Consider the following 27,884-nt stretch of genomic DNA (forward strand, 5'->3'; position numbering starts at 1 on the left):
ACTAAGCAGCAAGGTTCCTGCTGGTCTTTATGAAGCCCCTGATGATGCAGAAAAGCTTTGGAAGAACTTGGCAGGAAAAGGTTATCTTTTTATGGACTTATCAACTTTTTCTGAGAGGCACGGAGGGAAGAGGACAGTTGTGAAGGTGAACAGACATGTGGGAGACCAGTGCTGCAAGTATCTTTCTTAACCAAATAAAGGAACATCTATCCTAAAGAAAAAAAGTTTTGGAATATTTCCCAGTAGGGGCTAAATTCTTTCAGACTTTATATTTTCTGGGTTCTCTCGCTCTCGGTGGTGGACTGAAACTAGCAAGGCTTTGTAAAAATCATATTATTTCTTTCATACACACATTCCCCTTCGCTAACTACAGATCACTTTTCCTGGGAGTTTGCCAAGAGGGTTTTCCCATCTCTCATTCTTGCCTTCTCCAAGGCTGCTGAAGATGATAGTCTTTTAGATAACAGGGAAATGGTATGCAGCATTATTTCGATAGTCTTGCTTTTATCACTCTGAGGAAAAAGTACAGTTAATCTCCTGAAGATAAATCAGTAGACAAACATACTGCAATTCAAAGTTAATCATTGAGTAAAACTTGGGTTCAGCCAAGCACGATGCAAAAAAATAGAAGACAAATTTCAACCCAAAAGAGAGGTATTTTCTACAACAAAATTTGTGCCTTAAGAGCAACAAATTATTTCTGAGAGTTGGCTAAACCACTTGGGTCACTAGGGATTATGTTGCAGTCGGCTGTGGATGGATGAAAAGGGCCACATGCACACTTGCTTGCCCTCCACGTTATCCAAAAGCCGCTTCAAATTTGGCTCAGGTGTGGAAAGGGTCAGAGCTCATGTCACGGCGGGCCAGGGTCCTGCTCTCTCGCTCTGTCACAGCCTTCTGCGGCGTCACTGAGGCGTGGTGACTGACTGCGTGGCACACATCAACATATTTACGACTGGCTGAGGTCACCTATGAAGCGGGCCTGCTGGGCTTTTGTCGAGTCCTTAGGTTCGCCGATATGGGCTTTAGCTCATCTGCCCTTTCTGAAGTGCTGCAGCACTTCAAGTGATTCCTGCTTGTTTTCCTTTGCTCGTTTTTCGTACAATTTCACATCTGCCGTCAGCCAGATGTTGGTGTTGATGGGAGTCGGGGAGCCACGCTGCCAGCGCTGCTAGCTGATCCTGAACTTTCTCCCCAGTGGTTTTCTGCTTGCCTGCTGACCGAAACCTTCCTGAAGCCGCCGAATATGTGACAACCTTCACGCTTCCTCAAACGCAGAGCTTTGGCAGCCGAGAGGAAGCGCCCCGCGTTCCCCATGCCGCGCTGTTCCTCGCAGCGCTTCCCTCATGGCAGGTGGGCCCGGAAACAGCGCACCGTCCGCGGGAGAGAGCCCGCCGCAGCCCGGCTCGGGGGGACAGGCACCGGGCACGGGGCCGCAGCTGTGGGGCCGGGCTGGGCTGGGCTGGGGCCGGGCTGGGGCCGGGCTGGGCTGGGCTGGGCCGGGCCGGGCTGGGGCCGGGCTGGGGCCGCAGCTATGGGGCCGGGCTGGGGCCGGGCTGGGGCCGGGCTGGGCCGGGCCGGGCTGGGCCGGGCCGGTCTGGGGCCGGGCTGGGCTGGGCTGGGCCGGGCCGGGGAGGGCGGTCCGCGGGCCCCGCCCCGAGAGCGCCGGGCCGCGCCGAGGCAGCGCCGGCAGCATGAGGAGCGGCGCCGCCGCCGCAGCCGCTGGGTCCGCGGGACGGGCGGAGCAGGTGCGGCGGGGCCGGGAGCGGGGGTCCCTCGGGCGGGCGGGAGGGAGGGAGGGAGAGCGGGAGAGCGGGAGAGCCGGAGAGCCTCGAGACGGGCTCTGCTCCGCGGGCGACGGCGCCTGGGGCCGGCCGGGCTGTGCCGAGCCATGCCGGGCTGCGCCGTGCCGGGCTGCGCCGTGCCGGGCTGCGCCGTGCCGGGCTGCGCCGTGCCGGACAGTGTCGGGCCGAGCCGGGCTGTGCAGAGCCGTGCCGGGCAGTGCCGAGCCGAGCCGGGCTGCGCCGTGCTGGGCAGTGCCATGCCGTGCCGTGCCGGACAGTGCCGTGCCGTGCCGGACAGTGCCGTGCCGGGCTGTGCCGAGTCGGGCTGTGCCGTGCCGGACAGTGCCGTACCGTGCCGAGCCGTGCCGGACCGGGCCGGGCCGGTCTTTGCCGTGCCGTGCCGTGCCGTGCCGTGCCGGGCAGTACCGGACAGTGCCGATCCGGGCCGTGCCGTGCCGGACAGTGCCGGGCCGGACAGTGCCGAGCCGTGCCGGGCCGGTCCCCGCCCCACTGGCCGGTCCGGGCGCGGGGCTCCCGGGGCCGAACCGGGCGGTGACGCGGCGCTGGCTGGGACGGCCACGCAGGAACAGTCAGAATAATCTTTTCGCTCCGTGAGTACCTTGCGATTAAGGCGGCCGAGCGCTTTCCAGACGTGTTACAGCAGTGGAGTGGGCTATTAGTTTGGACGCGTCCTAATGAGAGTGTTAATCGGCGAAACATCCTTCTCTGCTCACCTTTTGGGCTAATTGAGGATGGCATCTGCTGAGTTTCTCTTCGCGCTTTGAAGTGTTTGTTCACCTGTGATAGCGATTGTCCTGTCGTGTTCACTCCGTTTTTCATGTGTAAATTCGGCATGTGACTTGAATTCAGAGAGCTGGCTTGTGGATTAGTGATTGTAGATTTATTTGCCCTACGCCTGTAAGGTCGAGCCGGTATCAAAAAGTTTTATGTTCTCTCACAAAGTTGTTGAAAAAGATCTGGAGGTCTCTGTCGACTTTAAAAACTGTTTACGGCTGGCAACCTTGTTGGTGCCTTCAGCCGGAATGAGCTCTGAGCGTGGAAATGGGACTGCATTCTTGTAGGTAAAGATGGTCCCTTGCAGGTCAAAACGAAGGCGCATTGGCATGGCCAGGAAACTTCGTGGGAGCGTGAACTTTTTAAATTTTTTTAAAATTATTTTTTCAAATTTTTTAAATTATTATTATTTAGAGACTAAACCTTGCAGTAAGGTGGAGCAGCGCAGTCCTCTGCTGCCAGTCCCAGCTGGGGTGTAGCTGCCCCCTCTCTGACTCTGCTTTTGGTTTTGAGGAAGTTCTAAATCTCTCTTGTGACTCAGTGTCCTAATCTTTAAAATGGCTTAATAAGACTTGTCACGCTTGCCTCCCAGGGACATTAACATCTAATTGATGCTCACGAAGTGCCTTGATCTGGGAGAAAAGAGGGCATCTTGCTTCCCTCATTTCGCCACTTTATTTTGGGTGCTAATTACATTACACGGGTGGAAAACAGATTATCTGACAGCCGAACTGGAATTCATCTCTGTTATCACTGACACAGGCACTCTCAGTGAGTGTATGCTCACTTGTGCTTAGTTTGAGGTGTCGAGGTGTTTCTCTAAAAACAGCAGGGTTTATCCTTTCTGGAAGACACATCTGAGAAATTGCATTGAAGCAGCAACAGACTTTTGCTCCTAACTCTAGAGATACTACAGAGTTTTTCTCTGTTTATTATGAGGTCATTAAAGGCTTTAAGAATTAAAACTGTGTTGACTCAACTCTCAGCATGTCCCCGTTCTTAAATTGAGTCTTACGTCAGTCTCAATTTTTTGTCGTGTTTCACTTCTTTAGAAATAGAGAAAACCTACAAATTTACAGTTCTCTGCTTGAAAGTACAAGCTTTAGAATAGAAAACATATCTTTTTAACCGCGTTACTTGCTGCTCATAGGCGTGATTAGCCACTTTCCTACCCTGACTTGAATCCCTGTGGTCTTTTTCACCTAAAACTTGGGGCTGCTAAATTCTCGGTCCTTTCCCAGCATCTCGGTTCCCCTGTACTGCGGGTCTGTGTGCTGTGTCCTTGTCACACGGCGTTTGGCTCATGCGTTTGGGTGAGTTCTCCTTTTCGGCATTGCTGCTGCGGTGTTGTCTGTGCAAAACAGCCCTGCTGTGCTGATACCCGACAAACGCACCTTTTAAAACGCTGTTTGAAGTTTCTTGGTGCTGTTCTCTTCGTGGTGCTAGGAAAAAACACTGCAGATGTATCTTAGAGCGTGTGGTGGAGAAATGGAGTTCTGAAGGGAAACTGAAGCGTGCTTCATTCACTTCCTCCTGCCGTGTGGTCTGCAGCAGGTGATGAGACTTCTCCTACCCTGTCGGCAAAATCAGATGAATTCTTAACAAATTAGCATAAAGAAAAGCGTACAGGAATGGAAAATCGTTTGTTTCACTCTGAATTTCTTTTTTTGTTTGTTTTTAGTTAATTTCCTCAGTGTTGCTCTGAAGTTGTATGGCGTTACCAGATCCCTGACATCAGGGTGGTGCTGTTTGTGGGGAGATCAGTTTGCCTTCAGTTTCACCCGGAACCTAGGTGTATGATCTGAATAGTTTTTGGTTTTATTTTACTAAGATATGCTGAAGTAGGATTTTCTAGTCTCCTGTCGATATCCTGTTCCATTCCTCATGGAGGTGAGAGAGCCTGTGTTTTGGCTGGAGATATTTAAGTGAAAGAAACCATAAAATGGGGCAGGTGATTGCTCTCCTGTTTCTCCATGAATATGCTTTAAGTCTTCCACCTCTTTTCACACATACCTTGTATCTGCTCCACCTGTCTCACTGCTCTGGTGTTTTATAACTAGTATCTTGAAAACTGAAGGGAAAACTTTGACATGCTCTACGTTTCCCATTGGGACTCTCCCACGTGGCTGTGACATTTGTTGTGAGTGCTTGGTAACCTGTGTCTGTTCTTTCACCTCACTCTGATTCCCCTGGCGTCAGCAGAAAAGCTCTCCTTCTCTCTGGAAGAGGCTTTGCTTCTTAAGGGCATAGTGTGTTTTGATTCCCTTAAAATGAAGACAATTTCAGGTGTCTGAAGCTGAGATCTGCCTCCCAATGGCCCTTTTCCTTCTCCCCGCTTGCTCACGTGTTGGATCCAGAGTTAAGGAGCTACAGAAAGGCTGAGGGGTTGCTTTCTGTGTCTGTGCTGGCAGCCTGGCTTGCAGGCATCTCTGCAATAGATGTGTACCTCTAATAATCCTAATCACAGGAGTTTGGTGTGTGCATTTTGTGTGTGTGAGCGAATTCTTGGCTGCATCTCTCCTGTTCAAGCTCTTTCTGTGTGAGGAGCCCGTGAACTTGAAAAGAGCAGCCTCTGCTCTGTGTCTGGCAGCTCAGCTGTGCAGGGAGGGCACACTGCTTCTTTCCCATCACTGGGACCAGTTTTAGAGGTCTCTATACAGCAAACTGGCTCTTTCAGAAGTGGTATTAGTAGTTCAGGATACATTAGACTGATTCAGGAAAATATAGATATTCTAAATTAAGGCTATTAAGTGTCCACTGATTCAGTGACTGTGCAGATACGCAGTTAATATTGTATTGTGACACATTCTGGAAATTGCTGTGTTTATTTTTGACCTGGAGAAGATGACTAACTCTTTCATGTATACATAGTTACATTTACAAGCAAGTAAAAACTTCCCCAAAATTATCTTTAGACTCGTACTTCCATGAAAGGAAAAAAAATCGGACTTGTCTCTAAATCTGAGCTCTGTGTACTATCAAGCCCTCTTTCTGCTCTGGGTTGATAACCTTGTGTTCAGTGGGGGTTATGTTTTCAGGGGTTTTATTATCCCCTCCAAATTTTTGTGGGCAGTTTACTCTGTGGGGAGAGGAATAAGAGCAACTCCATTCTGTCTTGGGAAAGGCAGGTGGTACCACAACACAAATTAGAAGATGCCACTCCCATAGCTTATATTTATTAAATTCTGATGGTTCTTATTTCAATGTCCCAGTAGCACTGATATAATTAGGAGGAAACTTGGGTTTGTTTCTTCTTGCTTTTGGCCCCCTAGAGCTGTGATGGCGAAACCTGGTGAGGCAGGTGATTTATGGCATTGTGTGCTGGAAATACGTGGGCTAGATTTAAACTTTTGCTCTCAGCTCTGGCATCTCCTCTGCTGTGCTCTGGAGAAATAATGGCAGCACTTTCTCCAATTGCTGCCTTCAGCCAAGGGGACATTACCAATTCAGATTTTAAAATGACTGTGCCTGGCATTGTGTGTTGTGGAGTTTTGGCTTCCTCAAAAGCAGTTTCTTTGGATCTGTTAGTCCACCATAAATCCGTCTCAAACCTTTTAAGCTCACAGCTTGTTGCCTGTTTAGGCTGCAGTAATGCCCAAAGGGGTGCTGCAGTTCATCGTTCTCTCCTGCTGCCATCGCCAAGCATCAAAACAGAATTTCTGAGACCATGCAAAATTTTTGTTGGGAATAAGCAGGGATGCATTGTAATCAACTTTAAATAGTCTTATGGTAATTCAACAGACCTTAGACCACCGTTCTAGTACCAAAAGGGGCTACAAGGGAGCTAGAGAGGGACCTTCTGCAAGGGCAGGTAGTGATAGGCCAAGGGGTAATGGCTTTAAACTGAAGGAGGGCAGGATTAAACTAGCTATCAGGAAGAAATTCTTTGCTGTGGGGGTGGTGAGACACTGGAACCGTGATATTTTTGTTATATGGTGTTGCTTTTGGAAGACTAAGGACATTAAAATACCAGATTCTCATAGCTTTTGTCATTTTCTTACCTGAATACCTGACTCCAGTAGCTAACTGGAAGGCTTAAATATGCCAAGATTTTTTTTCCTAGCCTATGATGTGCAAATCATGGATGATGGAGTCTAGCAAAAAAAAATATAAACAATTTTGCTAACAGCAAAGCAGGAGTTGGAGCAGAAGACAAATTTCCCCCTCTCTTTGAGAAGACTCATGTTTGGCAGATAGTGGAATTCTTTTTTGTGTGTAATCGGATAAGAGTGTATTGCAAAGACCATAAGCTGTGTTATTGGCTGAGGTGAGCCCCATCTGTTAGTGGTATCAGGGATGTGCAATACCCTTGCCCTCTAAACTCATGCACGCAGGGAGCAGCACAGAAGGATTTACAGAAACAAATGCAGGCTCTGAAGGCAGTTGCTAAAAGCAGAGGGAGGAATTCAGAACGGAATGCAATGTTCTCTGCTGACACCCTTTCTAGCTGAGGAAACCCTCTGGTTAAACAAGAACTTCACAGGATACTGGGTACTTTTTGGTTTCTGCTTATTCAGTTTGACCTCCTTTCATACAGGTTCACCTATTGTATGTGCTTGTTATCAGGCTGGTTTTTATTGATTGTCTTTATGGCACCTTGGGCTGATCTGGGGAATCATTTAAAATAGCTGTCTGAGCTGATTACAAAAAAAAAAAAAAAAATGGGGCTTGTGTTGGGCTTGACTTCGAGGTGGTAAATATGCAGTCAGTGCTAATTACCCCCATGTCATCATTCGACCCAGCTGTGGGTCAGACACAGGATCTGCTTGTGTGCTTGAATTGCCATTGCTTTTCTCCTTTCAGAGGCAGTAAAGGAGTGAGCATCCTGACACAAGAGCTTACTTCTCCAGGTCTCATTTCCATCCCAGGTGAACTCAAAGAACTTCTGATGGAATGTGATATTTGGGCTTGGATAATTTATGTGAACGAGTTCTCATTCAGATAGATCTGATCTCCTGGCCTTCTGCTTGGTATTTGATTTTCCTCTTTCACTGAGTGCTGCAAATTCCTATGGTTGCCACCTATGCAGCCAACTGTTTCTGTCAGTTCAGAAAATTTTCAGTAATTACATGGCTCTAGGGACAGAAGAATATTAAAGTCTGGTGTTGGAATCCTGGGTAAGATAAATGCAACAGTCTGGAGCCATTTTTAAGATTTCAGAGAATGAGTGCAGTGTGTCCTCCAATTTCTATGTATGGATTTTTAAAAGTAATAGCTGACACCCCTGTGTACAATACCCTGTGTACATTAATGTGGTTGAATGGATGTCAGAAACATGCACATGGTTAAGGCTTGGACACAAGCTCCATAAATATGAACTCTGGGTGCATTCAAAAACCGAGTCTGTGGATGTAATCAAATACCCGTTGCTGTATTGACTCTCTGAAACTCTACTGTTGCACCAAGTCAGCATCAAGTGTCCCAAAAATGCGTTCGGAAGAGTAAAGCTTGTGTAAAGAGCTAAATACATCTCAGTGAACCTGTTCAGACAAAAGAAACCATCTTTCTGTTGTTTTGGTGGGGAGGAGTGAGAGGGAAGAAGGGTTAGGGTGGTCAACTTTATTTCCTGGAAATGAATAGCATACATTTTTCAGTGCACAAAGAGTATATCACTCCATTTGTGACCTGCTTCCTCATGAGAGTGTCGAGGAGCAGGGGTTGGCTTAAATCTGTTGCCTGCGCTGCTGACACCACAGCCCTGTGTGATGCTGCCCTGTCCAGAGGCATGCTGTGTGCCACGGTGTATAAATAACCCTGTGTGCAGAGGGAACTGGAGACAATGTGCAAATATTTACTGATGTGCTGGACCTTGTCCTGGGGTATATTTGGGAGGAGGTATGTGCAGCTGCAGCACAGGGGTGCTGGTCATGCCTTGGGAAGGCTGGCCTGAGACAGAGACTGGACAGAGCCAGAGAATAGAGTAGGGATTTATTGAAAGGCCTCCAGGATACACCTTGGGCAGGACAAGAGCCTGAGCAGGGCTACAGCCAAGGTGGACCCAAAATAGTCACAAAATGGACAAATGGTCATGAGGTCTCACACGTTTATAAATTTTGGTCCATTTGCATATTGGTGTTTAATTGTCCAATTCCAGCTGCAGGTAGTGAGGTCCCATCCTTCTTGTTCCTCCCTCCAGCCCACCCTTGTTTGTGCTTTTGGGCCTGAAAATTGTCCTTGGTCTCCAGCAGGAAAAGGATTTGTTTGGTGTCTCTGCTCTGTGAAGGGAACTTTCCAGCACTGAATATGAGGCTCAGAACTGCACCCCTGGGCAGCACAGAATGTGAAAAACATGAAAGCTGAAACTTAAGGTATCACTGGGTGATGTGACACTCCCCAGCACCTACTGCAGAGCTGCTCTGCAGGGTGCAGGGGGGCACAACCTCAGGAGTGACACAGCTCAGCCACATCTTATTTGCAGCTGGGATGCTTAGATAAGCAGACAGGAAAATAGGTTGGTGTGTACCAGGCGAGCTTTGTGCGTGTCATGGGGAAAAAACTGTCTTTAGTATCCCCTGTGGAGTAATTTTGATGACTACTGCGTGTATCAGTTTTCAGGTTAAAGATAGAAGAGAACAGAGGGGAACAGCGTTATTCCTCTGGGAGCATCAGTTCTCTCCTGGAGGGGGACTCAGTGGGATGCTGACCTCGGGCAGGACAGGTCTCTGCTTCAGAGCAGAGTCAGGGTGTCCTGGGGCTGGCACCCCTGGCAGGGAGATGTGGCTTTGGGAGATGTGATGCAGCAGGTGCTGGCACAGGCACCAGGAGTTTGGCGGAGCTGGGTGCTGGCCCCTCTCACAGAGAGAAGGGTTTCTTCTCTGTTTCCTTCCCACCTGGGAATGAAAAGTCACAGTGAGGCATTCACCTCTGTGTATTTATGTGGGAAAGGAGAGCCACGAGGTTTTTATCTCACACTTACCTATGCAAAAATGCAAAGGGCGGTGTTATTTTCTCTCTTTCTGTTTTCGTTTTGATTGAGGAGAGTTGTGGTTGTTGGCAGAATACATTCACACAGAGGGCTCCAGCATTGCTGAATGCATGAACTTATGGGGGTCCAGCAGGATTTCTGGTGCTATTTCATGACAACTGCAAAAGCTTGACATCTTAAGGCCCTATTTATGCATTTAGATACAGACCACACCTGTCTATAACTACTTATTCAGCTACTACCTGATGTAATGATTGATGGTATTAGTTACTTGTGTGTAGAAGCATCTTCAAACTCAGTTACAGAATCAAAGCATGTCTCCCAATTATTTTGTTTATCAGGCATTTATAGAGGCCAAAAAGAACTACATTGCTGATTCAGAGCAAGGTGAGTTATTTTTGTGTGTTGTTCACAATACTCGTCCCTTAGAGCTTAGTCCAAGGTTCTGCCTGACACGCTGTAAAATACATGAGTAACATGCCGTGTTTGACAGAATTTCTTGACTCAGCTTTTTAAAAGGCAGCACCTGTATGCATCCTTCAGGACGATGAGGTGGCTGTGCAAGGCAGTAGTGTCAATGTGAAACTTCTGCCTTCTGTCATAAAGTTTTGTGCATTCTGACCCACAGCTTGGTGGGATACATGTTTGTGAGGCAATTCGGCTCGTTTGAAATCTCAAGCCAATAGAACTACAAACCCTGTGTTCTGAAAGACATCTGTGTAAGTATCTGAGTGTCTCTTGGTTCGTTAATTTCCAAGATAAATCCAGGAATGACATATAAAGTATAGCAGATTTAGATTTGCGCAGATGATTTAATCTAGAGGTAAATATTAATGCAGATATATCTCGTGGTTTTTTGCTTTAATACTTCTAGTGAACAAAGGATTTAAACCACTAGTTTTCAGTTTTATTTGCTCTACTGAATTAGCAAAGGATGGCAAGGTTTTCCTTGCCTCTCTGCCTGATCAGTTGTTATCCAGCCAGGAGGCCAACCTACATGCAAAATTCATTGAAAGTGTGGGCAAGAGAAAGTTAGTGGGACTTCTACAAAGCCAACTTAGTTCATGCCTTTGCCCAACTTTCCTGCTACGTTTCCAGAGGCAATTGTGAGGTTGTGATCAGTGCTTCTGATGAGTTCATGGAAGCCATCACTACATTTAATTTTAATGACTGTTTCTCTAATGAAGAAAAAAAAATACATCTTTGTCATACTGAGAAGCACCATGTGTTTTGAGTCCAAGTTTTCTAAATTTCTTTTGGGTTTTGTCTGTTGTATAATATTTAGCTGGGATATTTTGCTAGTTGCAGGGCTGAAATAAGTGTTTCTTTTAGTTTTTGAGGAGGAGGTTAAGTCAGTGTTTTCTTCCTTTGGGCTGATGATTCTGTTATGATTATAATGATGATTCTGATTTCTTTGGGAAGAATATTCAGAGGATTGAGAGCTTTTCTTTTTTTCTGCCATGTCTTGGGAGTTTAAAATGAAAACTAAGAGGTTAGTTTGGACGTCATCACTAGAAACTAGTATTGGCAACATAAATATTACCTCTCACAATTAGAATGAAGCAAAAAGAGGTAACATTTACATTATTTAATTACGAAACACATCTGTATTCACATGGACTGTTTCCATGAAGTGTAGCTGCATTCCCTTTCTATTTTTGGCAATGGGATCCACATTTCTGATATTTCTTGTTCGATAAAGTTTAACATTAAAAAGAGTATTTGTAGTCACTGTCCTGTGTGATACGTTGGACTTCTTTTTTATTCATAAGGCTTCTCAAACTTCATTTGCAACACTCTGCCTTTCCTGTCTTCACCAATGGGTGGGAGGAGGGAGGTAAGGAGAAATTTCCTTTATTTGCAGCTGGGTGACTGGGTACTGGCCCAGCCAATACGTGCTTAGTCATGTGCTGTGCTGAGGGTGAGTTTCACTTGGCACAGCCCGGCTGGTGCAGTCCCTCCCCTGCTCTCAGCAGAGCCATCCTCTCCATGGTGCAATTGTAGATGACTGGGTTTGTTTTACAGCAGTGACACTCTAATGATAACCTTGCCAGTGCTCAGGGGAGGTGGAGACAGCTGAGCTTTTTGCTTGTATAGCATGTTTGAAAAGTTCACTCAAGATACTGTGACTTGGAGGTTTTGGTCAGTGTCACTTACAAGGCTGTTGTGAACTTCTGTCAGAAAGTGTCTTAGTGACAGTGAGACTTGGGCCTAAGGTTTTTCCTTCCTTCCACCAAAATTGTACTTTAACTGGTCATTCAGTTTCTTTGCCTTTACCTGTTCCTTTTCCTGTCTAAGCCTGTGTTCTAGATTATATTCTTACTTTTGATTAAACTTCCAGCAGTAGAATTGTCAGCTTTGAGCTGTGAGGTGCACAGGTGTGTGCAGCCTCACAGGGATCAGAAAAACAGGGCAAGAAAGGGGAGAAAGCCACCTGGTAATTGTGTAGGTAGCAGTTGCTAAAACCTGAGGTTTCTGTCTGTGGGTGCAAGGACGTTGTATTTATTGTATTAAAGCGCAGAAGTGTCTGTGCCTGTGCAGTCCCACAGTCTGACAGAGCTGGTGCACTGCGCCCTGGTGTTTCCTCTCCTGCTGCAGCACTTTGCAGACCCGGAGTGGCAAAGCCACATTAGCAGTGGCTGTGCTGCACGTCCTTGTTGTGATCCTTGCCCCTGCCCGCCAGGCTCTGCCTAAAGCAGATTTGCTCAAGCTGACCTTTTAACCCGCTGGGGATGATCAGAGCTCTGCCAAAGAGCTGCCAGACGAGACGGGGTGACTCTGGAGTGGCTCTGCCAGGAAAGGTAAAAGGAGCCCGCCACCTAAGTGCAGCTGCCCCAGCACCAAGGAGATGGGGCTGAAGGGGTCTGTGCAAAGCTGTCAGCTTCTGGTTTTGGAAAGCAAGGGTTCTCTCTGCCTGCTGCTGCACTGACCTGGAAATCCCAAGGTGAGCTGTTTGCGTGTTGCCGTACACCGCCTGCCCAAATGCCGTGGGGAAATGGGCTCTACAAAAGTTGATTCATAGTTAGTTGATATGCTGGATATTAGGAATCTGATGAAGTGCTGCCTTATGCCCTTTTTTCCTAGCAATCTCCCTTAGACTCTGTTTATATATTCTTGGGCAGCATAAGGAGAGTTGCAGCAGCAATCTCAACACCTGTAACTTGTACCTCTTCACAATTTTGTTAGTCTTCTTTTATGTAAACCTATGGCATCTTTTGTCCAGTGAAGAAAACAGGATTATAGCACTATTAGCTTGTCCTGCCAATCACAGAAAGCCAGGAATAAACTGTTCTGGATGTCGTTGACTCATGCATTAGGGCATCTGGTAAGCAAACCTTGGTGACCAAGGCTTTTGAGGTTTTCCTCAGCGTTGTCTTGTGTTGCTCCCCCAGGCAGGGCACTGGTGGTGCTCTCTGGCAGGGCTGGTGCTCAGCAAAGGGCAGAGGTTTAAGAGCCCCTGCCGTGGGAGGTGTGGGAGGTAGGAGGGAGGCGGCATTCAGTCGTGGAGGACAGATAAACCATCAAAGGAAACACAGCAAAAGTTTCTCCTGGAAGGCTCCACATCATTAGTAGCAGCAGGAGCTCTGGCATATGTGCTCACAAGCCAAATTGCTGTAATGTTCCCTGGATCTCTGTGTGTTTTGGGGGGTTTGGACAGGGCAGTGTGAGATAGCAGGGTAATCTGGCTAGAGAGGAGTCAATTTTCCCCAGACACAGCCAGGTCTGTCTGATGGATCTTGTTGGAAAGGAGCTGCCTGAAGAAGTTGACAGCATCAGTGAAGAAGTCCTGCTTTGGCAGGAACAGGAGATCCGAGAGCCCTGCCCAGCTGCACCAGGAGCATCACCAAGGGGACAGGGATGTTCCCAGCGTGTGCTGGGATAGTCTGTGCTGCACAGAGGACGTCCTAGAGGATTTGAACTTCATGTGCTTCACAGTGCTCTGTGCTGGCAAGAATGAGGGCAGGGGTAAAACCTCTCATGTTGTACCTTAAGGAAATGGAGTGACTCAGTGACTGTTGCAGTCACTTCCTTTCATAAGGTTTTCTGATTTAGAAATGCATCATGGAAATACCTGGCCTGGCATATAAGCTTGCCTTTTTTTTTTTTTTTTTTTTTTTTTTTTTTTTTTTTTTTTTTTTTTTTTTTTTTTTTTTGGCTACTGGTGAGAGAGTTTTAAGTAGCATCTGGCTGTGGTATGACTTGCACACAAAAGAAGGCACTGTTTCTTGAAATTTTTGCTTCCACAGCTGATATAAATACCCTTTAATCTTCACCTGAGTTTTAGTTTTTATGTTGACTCAGTTTTTTTTTCCCCCTTGATGGGGGTGAAATCATAACATGCAAATTGTATCCTTTTGGACCTGGTGTGCCAACTGTCCCAAACTTTTTTTATGCAGCGTATCACTGGCTTGTTCTATTTGGTAATCCAAGTAGCAGTTCCAAGCAATTATTGAAGGGGATAAAATATATATTTAAAAAATCCCTGGGTCATGGGTAGAAAAGCTGAGTTTCTGTGCTGTTTTCATGGGTTTATGACCTCCCAGAGCCTGTGTAGTGAGGCTCCAAGGATGTCCTACTTTTGAAAGATGCTGCAACAAAGCCTGTTCTGTGCATATGGCTTTTGGGGCACTGGTTGTGTTGCTATTTAATCACACTGGTAATACAGTATTAGGGCATTAGCCAGCTCCTTATTCCTAGTAAACGAAATCTTGATAACTGGAGCATAGATAAAGAACTGGTTACACATTTCAGCGAAATAAAAGCAATACTGTTTACCTTTGTGCAGATGAGAGGGAGAAATCTGTGCTAATATAGAAAGAGAATGAAGTCCAAGCCAACATAAGGTCTTGGACTCAGTGACAAAATGGTTTTTTAGAAAGATTGTGTTTGTAAAGTGGAGAACTAAACAGTATTTCTTTTGTGAATAATTTAGGTTCACACATTTTTCTCTCCATCCTTTTTCTGAAGATCAGTTCTCGGTTTTCCTTCTTGGTCTCTGTAAATTGGAGAATACTAAAGCTGTTTGAACTATATATTAAGGAACTCTAATAATGAAACACGTCTTCAGTGTCATTGGTTGGTCTGCTTTGAGTAGGCACATTGGATGAATGAGTCGTGGGTTTCCTGATCAGCAGTTGGGTAAAAACTTCAGTGTTCTGACAGTTCCCATTCCCCAGTCCCTGCTCTTGGCAGAGCAGGCACAGTGAGGGAGGAACGTGGTGCCCAGGGGATCAGCGCTGTGGGCTCAGCTAGAGCAAAAACAACTTGACCCACGATGTTTTCTGCAAACCACTTGCCTTCTCAAATTGTTGTTTTCTCTAACAAAGCCAGTTGTAATCAGCACCTTGGGTACCGGGCACTCTGTGAACGCAGAACCAGTTAATCCCTTCCCTTTCTGAAAATGACAGGCTGTTGGGGCACCAAAGTAGCTTTAGCTCTGTCTTCCTGTAGCTGTAGGAAGAAATGTGATGCCTCTTATCTCCTCTGCCCTGAAAACACCAGGCTGAAGTCAGCAGCATGCAGTCACACATGGCAGCATTTCAGGATCCCCAAAGAGCCGTGGCTGCTCCACGTAACCTCGTGTCGATATATGGGAATGAAGCGGCAGCGCTGCCTTAAAACTTCCTGGGTCTGTGTAACATACCTGTGATGTTTGTGCACTTAGGCTCAACTCTGTAAATGCACTGTTCACGTTGCCTTTCAGGTATGTGTGTTGATGCTGGCCATAGATCATGCTTTCACTAAGAGGTTTTGACTCTTCTGTACAGTAAAATGAACGTTTGGGGTAGATGACGGTGAGAAAAGTAAACTTTTAGAAAAAAATCAGCATTGTTGTTTGCCTTGGCACTTTAAAAATGCTTGGATTCCTACAGTGTCTGCCCACTTACATGCAGTGAAATACAGGTACATGATAAAATAAGTTTTCCAAATGAATGTGTGACTAATGAAGGGCGTGATGATAACATCTGCATCTTACAGCACAGGTCATTCAGTTTGGGAGATGACTGGAAGCAAATGGCCATTGTTGCATGAAAACTTAAATGGAGGAGGTGCAACCACCTCTGACCTTCACTACTGTTGACAGGACTTAAATAGAGAATTTAAACCTTAACCTTCTGGAGTCAGGCTGTGTGATGAACAATTACTATTAAGAAGTGGTTGTTTGGGTATTTCATGGTTTCTAGTAAACTTTGCTGTGCTGGAGAAGATGAATCATAATTTAATCCTGACTATATCTCAGCTTGCCTTGTGAAAACAGTGATGCATTTGTCATCCCTCCTGTTGTTGGTTAATGATGTTCTGCCCTCAGAGCTGGGTTGTTTTTTTTTTTTTTTTAATTTCTTGATGGAACAGCTTCCTAGGATATTAGTCTCATGGGTATTTTTTTTTCTTTTTCTGGTGGATGTCCCAAAACTAATATTTCAGGATGTATTCTATAGCTTGACTGTGAGGATTTTTCTGCAGCAGAAATGGATCATGTTTTTGTAACTCTCTTGGCATCTTTATTTGGGTTTTTTTATACTTTGTTTTTCTTCATTTTTTGGGAAGTCTGGGCAGAGGGAGGGTAGAAATTGTCCTGCACATTTTCTTCCAAAAATACTGTTTCTACTTTCAGAAACTGTCTTTTCCAATCTCTTCTGGTAACTGCGGGATCCAGTTTACAAGGACAAAAAACATAAAACAGATACAAAGCTAACACAGTAGCTTTCTTTCTGTTTTTGTCTTTTTTATGTAAATACTCCTTGAAGCAGTGTTTGGTGTTTAACCTAATCTTCTGGTTTCCCATCACCCTCTGGCTGACTTGTCTGGGTGTGGCTTCTCAGTTCTCCAATTCGATGGCTGTTTTTTGGTGGTGAATTGGCATTGCTGCACCCAAGGAACCTATCATTTACAACTCAAAACTGCTTTTGGGTTTCTTTGATTCTTTAACTTTGTGGTTCCCATGGATTTCAGTGTGACTGATAACATTAATGCCCCAGTAAAGAAGGAAGGACTTCCTTCCACAGGAAGAACTGTGTGCTACCTTGTGTGGGGAAAAAAAAATTGCGGCAATGGAATGTGTTGATTCCTAAAAATGTGTGTGTATGCATATGAAATACTGCCCAGAATGTTTCATTTCTTTGATCATTGGCAAAGCAATCCTGTCTGTGTTTTCAGTGGATTAATCCTCGCTACTGATCTGGAAGTCTGATGTCTACAGATGAGGGCACCTCTGCCAAATGAATTATTGTGGACTGGAGCCCTGAGGGTCTTGCAGCCCCAGTGCCAGCTGTTTCTTCCTCTTGGGTTATTGCCACAGCCCCAGTAACCAGAGGGACACATGCTGGAGAGCAGAGATCTACAGATCCATGTTTGGAAAGATGATCTAAAACACACTCCTGAGAGCTCTTGGCACATATCTATGAAAACTAACACTGATGCTGTTCTTTTTCTCCCCCAAGACATTGCCTGGAGTGTTTGCTTCAGCACAGCCGTAATGCCATATTTTTGCTTCAGAAAAAACCCTGAACAAATATTAATTTCCTTTCTCATAGAAATCCTGAGGAGAAACAAAAGACAACCTTGCTTTAGCATCCAGTGTTCTCTGAGGGCACTTTCTGGTGTCTCCAGCTGATGTTTTTGGGCAGCTCTCAGAGAAGCAGCTTCGCTGCTCCTTTTTGCTTTGTAGCTTGGGAGAGAGAGAGTGAGGGAACAGACAGGCTGTATCTGGGCATCAGGTGGCTTCTGGGATTCAGGACCGGTGGCACTCTTTGTCCCTTGCTCCCTGCTGGGCTCCACCAGTCCTGGGCACTGCTGGAGGCACTGGCAGTGCCACGTTGCTGTGTCAGTTCACGGCCCATCCTGCTGCACCATCCCTCTGCATGACTCCTATTCTCAAAGTGCCATAAACCAACATCATTTCTGTGATTGCTGACAAAGAGAGTCTGCTTTTTACTGTGTCATGTGTTTGTTTTCTTTTATGGTGTATTTACCTCCGTAATTATGTCCCCATGCATACAAAGGGAAAGCTGTCCTAGAGGAACCGCTGCCAAATGTGGCTCAGTTTTGTTGGTATAGCTTTACATATACCAGGGATTTTGCTGACAGGGCTCTGTCAGCTACAGGGTATGCTTTTATTTGTCTTCCTCATGGTCACAGTTGTGCCATCTGAGTTATGCCTGTGACCTGAGGGTGAGGAGCAGGGAGGAGAACACAAAGCTGTGAGAGAAGTGGGATGTTGAAGTTCCCACTGGCAGCTGGGCAGGAGTGGTGCCAGAGTTCCCTCTCCATCATCCTCTTGTGTCGTCCATCCCTGCTCAGTGTGTCTGGCCCTGCCATCTCCCTGCTGCTGTGACTTTGGGAATGGAAAATAGGGTTTTACTTGCACTCCAAGTTAGTCTGGCTCAGTGTTGCAGACATCCTATTGAAAGCAGGAAATCTTGTGCTGATCAAAAGGCAACCAGTACTGCCTATTCTGTGAGCAATATCTACACTGTTCCAGCCTGTGAGCTTGAAATTATAAGTGTCACTATAGGAAAAGAAAGGCAGGAATTTCAAAGAGCTTAAAGATTATCCTTTAAGTTGTTTTCACTGAGACTACATCTTTAACTTTACATCTTCCTAGCTTAAATAACAGGTGCCTTTTCTTAAGAGGCATGCTTTCTTGTAGGCTGATGTTACCCTTCTGGTATACTGTCTTCCTTTGTTCTTGTGATCCTAACCTAGGAAAACATCAGCATAAACTTTCTACTGTTGTTTATATTGTGTTTCTCATCTGCTACAACAGAGCTGAAAAATGTTCTTCCTTGTAACCAGTCTAAACAAGAGTCATGTTTTAATATCTTGTTTATGCATAGCATTAACCCCAAATGCCTGTGGTGTAATCATCTACAGTTACCTTTGAAGATGTAGACTATATGGAAACTTGGGACTTTGCAGCAGAGCTTTTAGTGGCCCTGTAAAAAATAATTTTTATGCACTTACTGTAACGTGCACAGAATGAGAATTGAGCTAGAGAAATTTCTCCTTAAAACCATTGGACTTGAAGGCCTAGAGTTATAATTTCCACTGTTGTAGCTACAACAACATTGCTTTAAAATAAAAAATCAAAAGAAAATTTCTTTAATTTAGAACTCATTCTTCAGAAATGTTGGTATTTCTGATGAGTAGGGTGAGTATAAGCTGCATACGGATGCCTGGAAAGCAGTGTATTGTCATTCATTTGAAAAACCTGTGCCTTTGCTTTGCCAAATGAGCATCTGAGGGGTTTAGTGGTGCTCACAGGATGGGACTTCTTGTGCAGGCAGCAGAACGGTGTGATCTCTGTAGCTGCCAGTCCTCTGCTGGGATTTATCTGAAAGCTGGGAAGCGCTGTGTCCTCTGACCCAGCTGGGGGAGAGGCCTGAGCCCCCATCCTTGGGGCTGCACATGGGGCAGCCTCCCATGCTTTGCCCCTGCCAGCACTGTGTGTTTGTGTGGATGGAGACACAGGCAAGCTGCTGCTTGTGGGGCTCATCTCATTTGACTTGCCCGTGTGTCTTAGTGCATGCCCACAGCCAAGCTCAGGTCTGAAACATCAAGAAACAAACGGGCCTATTTTTAAAGCTTCCAGCTTTAAAACGTGTGGAATGTGACTCAGATAAAATCTACAGATAGGCTATTCTATTTTATGCTTCCTGTGAACATATGTGAAATACCTGGTGCCAAGCCTTAGTGTACTCGTCCCCATGTTTCCAGCTGTATTTTGCCGTGGATGCTTCCAGCTGCAGCAGGTTAAACGGGCACAGCAGCACTTGTTGGAAGGCTTGTGTTTGAAATGTCTCATATAACCACTGCAAAACAAGCTGATAGCGTGTACAGTAACCTTGTGAGTTCATGGGCACACAGTGTCTCAGTAGGAGCTGTTTTGAATTCCATACTTGGCCCGAAAAGTTATTTTGCAGGCTTTCTGTGGAAGTTGGCTTTTTATAAAAATACAGGAGAGTAATCCGGCTGTTTACAGAGACAGTCTGTGGGGCTTTGTTCAGAGGCAGCATTCCTTCATTGATGTCTCTGGTAGGACTGTGCATCTTGAGGAATGGATTGGCTGTTTGTGGCCAGCACAAAACTAGTATTTCAGACCAGCATGCTTTTAACTAGTTTTATAAGCAAAGCAAATTAGAGCTTCACTTGTTACCAGAATCACATGTAATTCTTTTTTCCTTTTATGTCATTTTTAGGACAACATGCAAAGAAACCAAACCACCAAAAAGCTGTGTTTCCTCCAGACAGAAATGTTTACATGTAAAATGGTCTCCACAAAAACAAAGTGCATCACAGTAGAAACTAAGCTGAAAAACTTAGGAGGTCCTGTGACATGGCCAGTTCCACTTGCAAACTTCACTTTTTGTGATGGTATTGATCTGTTAGACAGTTCAGTCGGGGAAAGAGGCAGCAGAAATACTGTACTTTAAACTGATGGTGAGGATGGGAGTAGATGACTATCATGATTACCAGACTTCACAGATCAAAATTGTCTGTTTCTGTTGTTGTTTCTAACCTTAAGCCAACAATAAATGTATTGTATCCTGCATGCCAAATAAAAGACTTTATTCTTGGTAAACACGGCAGAATTAGGGCTGTATTGAAAACGGAATCAGGATTAGTGGTATTGAAATGCTAGGAATTTAATCCTTTTCCGATCTCCCCAAGGAACATGTTCTCAAGTATTAAAGCAGCGCATTAAGGGACTAAGGAAGAACTTAAGTGCTTCAAGTTTGAATTAAATTAGGGTTGTTCTCATTCCAGTGGGACAAATAAGCCAAAAGAAGTTTTTAATTTTTGCAGATAGTACCTCGAGATCTTGCTGACAAGCAATTTGTATGGTGCTGCTGTCAAAAAGTTATGTTATTTTCCTGTAATGACTCATATATGTCAACTTTACTGCTTGCTCAGCTTGCTGCTGAGAGACTCCATGTGCAGATGTGAAGCAGCTCCATACATCCATCTGACTAGAGATACTTAATGAAATTGCCCTGACAGTGGAGCTGCTTTTTTCAGTATTCTCAAGATTGTCTGCAGTAGCAGAGCTTGTTTTGCTGGCAGGAAATAATCAGCCAAGACTGGAGACATTAGCCTTCCTATAGATACATCTGTGCATGTGCCATTGCTTTAACTTCTGCTTTCTCTGCCCCTTTTGCCCTGGTTCGCTTTGAGTTGTAACAAGATCTTCACTTTCTTCTTGGGCAGCCACCAGGCACGAGCAGCACTTCTCAGCTTTCCTTATCTGACATTCCTGTTGGCCCTGGCTGGAGGCAGGGATAACTCGTGACAGCTGAACCCTTCTTCCCAGTGTACTCTGTGCCCTGGAGCCCTCCAGAGACTCCTGCAATGCCATGGGAAGGAAGCTGTGTGGAAGGCCAAGTTCTTGTGTGTGCTTAATACATCATGCAGGGGACCTAAAATGGCAATTCTTGTGTCTAACCCACGGATGCCTCAGTTCTGGCTTAAAAGAACTGTTTGTCCAGGCTATTTCCTGCTCTCTCCTTCCTTTCCTTTCACTGACCCAAATTTTTATTAGGCTCTGTAGCAGTTCACTGAAGTTTCAAATAAAATGGGTTTTATTTTCGGATTGTGCTACTAGAGGAAGCTCAAAAGTCACTTTAAAAGCATAGTTTGCGGTTTCAGCATCAGTACTCACCTTGATGAGATTTTTGGCTCTGTATATCATCCCTAGAGTGATCTATGTGATGAAGGAAGTAAAAGGATAAATGATAATGCTCTAAGAGCTCAAGTACTTTGCCAAACACTGTTAATTTTTCTACTACAGGTAAGGAGTTAATGCATTGCCTCTTAGGTCTCTGAGACAGTTACAGAACAGGAAACTTTAATTATAGTCAAGAATGATTCTTTTTAACTTGTCATTATTGCATTGTTTCCAGTGAGTTATATACAACACTGCAGTGAAATATTAGTGACTCCTCAGAAAGAAATGCATGCTTTTCCATCAGCTGCATATACTTAGAGCACCATCTTCAGCTCTGTCATCTGTCAACACAGTGTTCATGCCAAAAAAAAAAAAGGAGAAAATGAGTGCTGTTTCCAGCAATCCAGAAACCTCAGTAACCAGTCCCCTGTCTCATCCTGCTTTTTTGACCACAAAATGTTACTTTTTTGGAGAATATGACCTCTGACACAGCAAGGAGAAATGCTTCACTAGTGAGCAAATGTCTCTTCTGAGATGCCACTCCTCAGTTTTTCAGTATAGGCAAGATGGGAGTGTGTTGGAAGTTCACAACTAGAAGTTTTTGTGCCCAGAAAAAATAGTCTTGGCTTTGTGGTGTTAAAAAAGGGAGGTTTTAGGCTGGAGAGGGTGTCCTGCCTGTCCTCCTCAGTGGAAGGGCAGGGGAAGGCCAGGCCAGGGCTGTGTGTGTGCTACACCTACTTCCACTCCATGCTAAAAATGTTTTTGTCCCTTCCCTTTGCCTGCAGTGGGTCCTGCCTTGTTCTCGCTGTTATCAGCACTGCCACATACTGCTTTTCTTCTTTGCTTGGTTCAGATACTGCTCTCCTCTCTTAGCTTTGCTCTTCCCCTGCTTCCCTGCTGGATGGCAACAGCTGAGGCCATAAAACTCTGGTCTCTGTGAGCAGAAAAAGACACTGAGTGAACAGCCTGTGATCACACTCGCTCGTCAGTTCCGCCAAGAGTTAAGTTTTAAAGATACTTGTGTTTTATGAACACAACAGTCTGGGGACGAGCTAATAAAACAGTGGAGGGGAAGCACTGTTTTATAGCTCTGGTGTCAGAGTCTCTGGTAGGTCTGGGTGAGGCAGCAGAATGTGAGTTTATGGTGACAGAGGGGAGCGTGTCTGGCTGCCGCTCCCACTGACGCCTCCCTGCTCCCCGGGAAGCTGCTGTAGTTATTTTGAGAGAAAAGGAAAATAAATACTTTCACTTCTCCCTTACAGAAGTATCTCAGGCAAGTACAAAAGTTGGGTAAAGTAAGCGTTTAGCCTTGATTTTTTAAGTTGTTGGGGTTTTTTTTAAATAGGACTCAAATCCTGGGGCACTGTTCAAGCCTCATTGTAGCATCTTGTGTTGTGTTGCACGGTTATTCCCTGTCTTTACCGTGGAACTTTTGGATCTGTTGGTCCTTTTTGGACTAAGCTAAACCCATTGTGTAGCTCTGCATGCCTAAAGGCAGCCCTGGTGAGGGGTGTGCCAGGGTGGCAAAGCCAGGCTCCTTCCTGCTGACACACAGTTCTTGGAGGAGTTTGATCATTGATCATTGAGGGCTCCGGAGTGGGAATGTGCACCATGTCCTACTCTCCTTCTGAGTCAGTGGGAGTTCATGGCACTCAGCTGCTTGAAAAATTAGATCTTCTGAAAGGTGTTGGGCATGTAAAACATTTGTGCTTTTACCTCACAAAGCTCCGCAGAAGAGAGCATGAAACGTCCTATAAATGAAGTATTCAGAGGGGAAAACAAAGATTTCCTGACTTATTCTTGGCACCAAATATTTAATAATGACATTTGGTCTGTGAAAATGTACAAACTCTCAACATTGCCAATTTATTTTACCCACAAACCCACAACAGACTGATGATGTGCATACAAAGGTTATTTATTTTGAGCACAGACAGGGAATGTGAGTATTCCAAATGCTTCCTTATATCTCCCTGTGGAATCTCTTTAATAAGTTGCATAATATTTTTCAGTGTCAGAGGATGGTAAGATAGACCTGGTAGGTCTCCACTTAAATACACTGGCTATATTTTCTTTTTTCTTCTTTGGAGGAAATGCTAGCAGAGAATGAATAGTTCGTGAACAGTGTTAAACTGAGAAGCATGACTTCAAAGGCCTTTCTAACAATTTATTCTGAAACTATCAGCCAATAGATGACGTTCCAAGTAAAATAACTAATTATGTGGGAAGTTAGGCAAGCATTGATTTAGTTTTTGGTTTCTTGGACTGGCAGATAATTCTTTAATAGCAAGAAAAAGAATACATGACTTAAATTTCTGAACTTGAGTCCAGGTAAACCTTCTTCTGAGGACAAGTTTATACAAAACCTGTAACAATTTTCTTGGAAGATGTGAAAGTATCCACTTGGATACTTTCTGTGGACCTTGGCTGACTCTAAGATGCTCCCCATTAGAGACGGAGAACAAGGTTAAAGAAGGATAAGGGAGTGCCGCAATGAAAGAATTTTAGTTCTTTGAAACTTGTGTTAATTTAGAATAGCATTGCTCTTGCAGAATGTAAGGGTGTTTATCTGGAATATCAGGCACAGTTTGACAGTGATCATGTTACTAGGAAAAGCTGGTGGGGCTTAGCAGGCCAAACATCATTACTTTATATCATCAGCACATGACAAGGTGAGACTCCAAACACATAACTTCAGCATTGAGCATGTGGAGACGTGGGGATAAAATTCCTTTCTGTGCACTAGAGCACCAAATCCTTTCTCATTTTGGCAAGACGGTTAGGAAGAGTGGAGCTCTGTGTGATTATTTGTTTTCTCATTTCTTCAGTTCTGGTGTAGTTTGTGATGATGTTTCTGCTTAGCCTGTTTTGTGTGTCTGCTTGTGGCAAGTGATTGTGCCAATTCTAAATTGTTCTGGGTAAGCTGCACCCTTGGCCCTAACTTGTGCAACAGCATAAAGAAATCTATCAAAACGTGTTGACTTTTGGCTGCAGATTTCCATGAATTCTTAAGACCAAAATCTCACTTGCTGTTATGTAAATTCTGCTTGAGGAAAGAACCTGGACATTTGAGGTTTGTTCATCAGTTATCTAAGACTGAACAAAAAATAAATTAAAGAAATCCTCAAGCTCTTAGTGAAGCTGTTTTTTCTTCTAGCAGTAGGCTTGAGTTAGCCAGGTTTTTATAAGAGTCTTTGTGCATACAGGTCATGACAACACAAGTGTGTTGTAACACTTAGGTATCACTGCTAACTTTTTGTGTCTGCTTGTCTATTTGCTGTTTGCTGGGGTTTTATATGCGCTGCTTTGGGATTTGATTTTATCATGCAGAATCTGCTTTAATATGACCTGTGTTTGTCTTTTCTAGGAATAACATGTGTGGAAGTACTTGCTATTGTTGATCACCTGTACTCTGGCAGAAGAGCTCTAGCTTAATCATTCTCCTCAAGCTCTGCTCTCAGAACATGGGGGAAAACGATGATGAAAAATACAATCAAGCTGGCCAGATATTTGAAAACTTTGTACAAGCATCAACATGCAAAGGCACCATTCAGGCCTTCAATATTCTCACTCGCCAACTTGAGTTAGATCCTTTGGACAATAGAAGCTTTTACACCAAACTGAAATCGAGGGTGACCACATGGAAGGCCAAAGCTTTGTGGAACAAGCTTGATAAAAGAGCAAGTCACAAAGAATATAAACGAGGAAAGTCTTGTATGAACACTAAGGTAAGTGGAGTTCAGTTTTGGATTTCATAGCTTGGGAATTTTTAAACTTGTTTTTCCGCAGAGGCACGGTTTCAGTGTGCATGTTCAGTAACCCTTCCTTTAATATGCTGAAACTGGTTATCAGTTGATTTGGACAAATTTATGGTGTTTTTCTTCTGAAAGTTCTTTGTCCTTTTTATACCTCATCACCAAACAGATGTAAAATGCAAACTTCTGAAGAAGTAGGCTGCATTCATTTCAGGCTCTCAAGAACTACTTGCTTTATTAAACAGGGGTTTGCAAGGTACAAACTGTAACATACTCAGCAGGTTCCTCAGCTTTGTGCATTCTGTAAGATGCAGGGCTGGCCAAATGTGTTTCAGCAGCAGTTCCTAAGCTGCTCTCTGGAAGTGCTGCTTGGAGGTCTGGGGATCTGTCTCTGTCACCTGGCATTGGCTCTGGTTGCTAAATAACTGCAAAAGACAATCCTGCTTTATTCATGGATTGAAGTCCTTTCCTGGTAGTGCTTTTTCACAAGCAGAATGTGGATAATTGCTCTGTGTAGTTACTGAGGGAGATGGTCTGCTTGGTTGTGGAGAGAACAGGGAATTATCTTCTTTCCATACAGAGCATGCAATACATATTTTGATAGAGTGCACCACCGAGCACTGGTGTAAATCTTGCTGACAAAACTGTACAAAATACTCTAATTCCTGACAGTTGTTTCATCTGGCTATCACAGAATATTTCTACTAGCTTTGTCCCAAGAGCAACTCATTCATTTACTGCCAAGTGATGGCTAAATGTTGTCCCAAGAAGGGTGACTTTTAAGAAGCTACTCGACTGTATATAGGTAGAACAGAGAGGAGGGGCATACTGGGGGCTAATTAGACATCAAAATGTGGAGGGGTTTTTAATTAAAAGTATCACTGAAGTGTTCTTTCATGGACTCAGTAGATAGGTAGTGTTGAAAGTCTCTTTCTTCTGGTTTGCATCATGGACTGAAACTTCTCAAAAGCATGAGGGAGAAGGACACTAAGTTAGCTCCAGTACATAGAGAGTCCTCTGGTTTTATTCATTTTTCATAAGCTCCCCATGATTATTAATGTTTTGAAGGTCATAAGGGTCCTTAATATAGTTTTATTTAGTACAGGAGTGTCATTGCAGCTATATGCACTGTGTTCCTGGCAAGCTCTGTTTCTCTCCTCTCCTTTTTCCCTTCATTTCCCTTTTTGACCTGTGCTTCCTTCCTCCCTTTTTGTTCTTTGCAAAAGTCTTTGAACATATGTCATGGAGCATCTTTGTAATGAAAACAGACGGGAAGGGGAAGGAATGATAAAGTGTCTGATGATTAACAAATTATAGGAAATATTCCACATGGACCTCACTATACACATACCGTCCCAGGTCCAAATTTCCAAGGTGGTGAGTTTGAGGAAGTATTTGCAATGCAAAAAAGCAATTTTAAGACCCATTTGAAATGTAAAAACTAAGTCTTCTTTCAAATGGTGGCGTTACAAAACCAAGGCTTTGTTCTGTAAACTTCCTAAGCAAAGTGATTGATTTTTATTTTGTGAGAAGACTCGTGGAAATGGGTTGGTACATAAAATATATAGGCTGTGTAATGCTTTACAAGGTTGCCAAAGAGAAGGCTAATCAACGCCTTCCACGGTGTTGAAACTACGGTATGAAAGATTTATTTTTAGTGGCATGGTGTAAGTATTTGCAGAAATGAACGGACATTTCTACGATGCACGCAGGACCAACTTGCAAATGGCTGTAGAATGTCTGTATGTGAAGAGTGTGGGTATAGACACTCCGTGAAATACTTGGAGATGTTCATCATGAACCTGGCCCGTGCCCAGACCTGCACTTCAGCGTGTCATCGCTGATTTAACGAGAGAAACATGAATCTTCAGATTGCTGGGAATGAGAGCAGCAGCCGCAGTCTGCGGGCTCGGTGGGGATATCTACCCAACATTCCTGGGGTGTGAATCACGGGCTGCTGCAGAGCCTATCTGAGCCTGTCCCTGCGGGAGGGGAGGCTGTGCTGGGAGAGGAGTGTGGCCCCCCATCGCTGCGGTGGTGGGCTCTGACAGCCCCGTCACAGATAAGGCTTCTCAGAAATGCTGGCAGCCCAGCCAGTGCAGAGATTTGGGGCTGCAGCATGCACAGCACCCTTTCCCTCCAGTGCAGCTGGTGATTTTAGCCTTGTGCCAGTGCAGTTTGCAGTGGTGAGACAGGAGTTCACAGCTGCATCCTGGCAGCCGTGCCCAGCGCTCACCTCCATGGGGCTGCCGGGCACTGCAGGAAAAACCCTGCTTGTTAAAGCAGGATCACAACTTCAGCAGTCAGCTAAGTGGATTTTTGCAGCTCTGTAACAGAGCCAAGGTTGCTAGTAGGCATCATAAAAAAAAAAATAAAATTACTTCAAGGCTTTAAATGAGGTTATGGCCTTGAATGCTATAACTGAGCCTGCAGCTCGTGGTTCTTAGATAGGGTTTTGCAATCTTCCCAATCTTTGGAGGAGATAAAGAAGATGCAGTTAGGTTCTGAATGACTCATAAGAGGGTGTTTTTTTTTGTTGTTGTTGTTTTTTAACAAAATGAAAATCTGCTACCTCTTCCCAAAACCGTTTGGGCTTTTTGGGTTGTTTTTTTTGCATGGTATTTAAGAGCTGAATACTGTACTTGTTGATTTTTGTGCTTGTAAACTCTTCAGCCACACTTAAGTTACTCATTGCAATATACACAAGTTTTATACATACAGAACATTCCACCCCAGCCAAATAACAATAATCCTGTGTCTTAACTGCTCTTGAAGAACATTGCCAAACATGGCTTTCAAAGTTTCTACAATGATACAATTTTAAGCTGGATGAATAAAACTGGTTGAGCAATTTTCAAGTTGTTCAAACCCACTGCCATTTCAGAATTGTCTTACTAGGGGCATTATTTTCTCTGAATTCTTTGTAGAAAAAACCCCAAACCCAAACCGCCCCAAAATAA

General features: G+C 44.6%; 1 protein-coding gene across 5 annotated transcripts in view; it reads left to right on the plus strand.

The window, feature by feature from the left end:
- Positions 1-1,670: 1,670 nt before the first annotated feature.
- MICAL2 (microtubule associated monooxygenase, calponin and LIM domain containing 2) overlaps positions 1,671-27,884 on the plus strand; it is a 119,360-nt gene continuing 93,146 nt past the window's right edge. For all 5 annotated transcript variants that reach the window (XR_010743755.1, XR_010743756.1, XM_066320563.1 and 2 more), the window contains exons 1-2: positions 1,671-1,748; positions 24,537-24,897. Coding sequence is in view for 3 of the 5 variants with exons in the window: in XM_066320563.1 (XP_066176660.1) it covers positions 24,634-24,897 (264 nt within the window). In the remaining 2 variants the exon portion in view is untranslated. The remainder of the gene's footprint in view (positions 1,749-24,536; positions 24,898-27,884) is intronic.

Source organism: Sylvia atricapilla, chromosome 6, assembly GCF_009819655.1.
Source record: "Sylvia atricapilla isolate bSylAtr1 chromosome 6, bSylAtr1.pri, whole genome shotgun sequence".
Taxonomy (NCBI): domain Eukaryota; kingdom Metazoa; phylum Chordata; class Aves; order Passeriformes; family Sylviidae; genus Sylvia; species Sylvia atricapilla.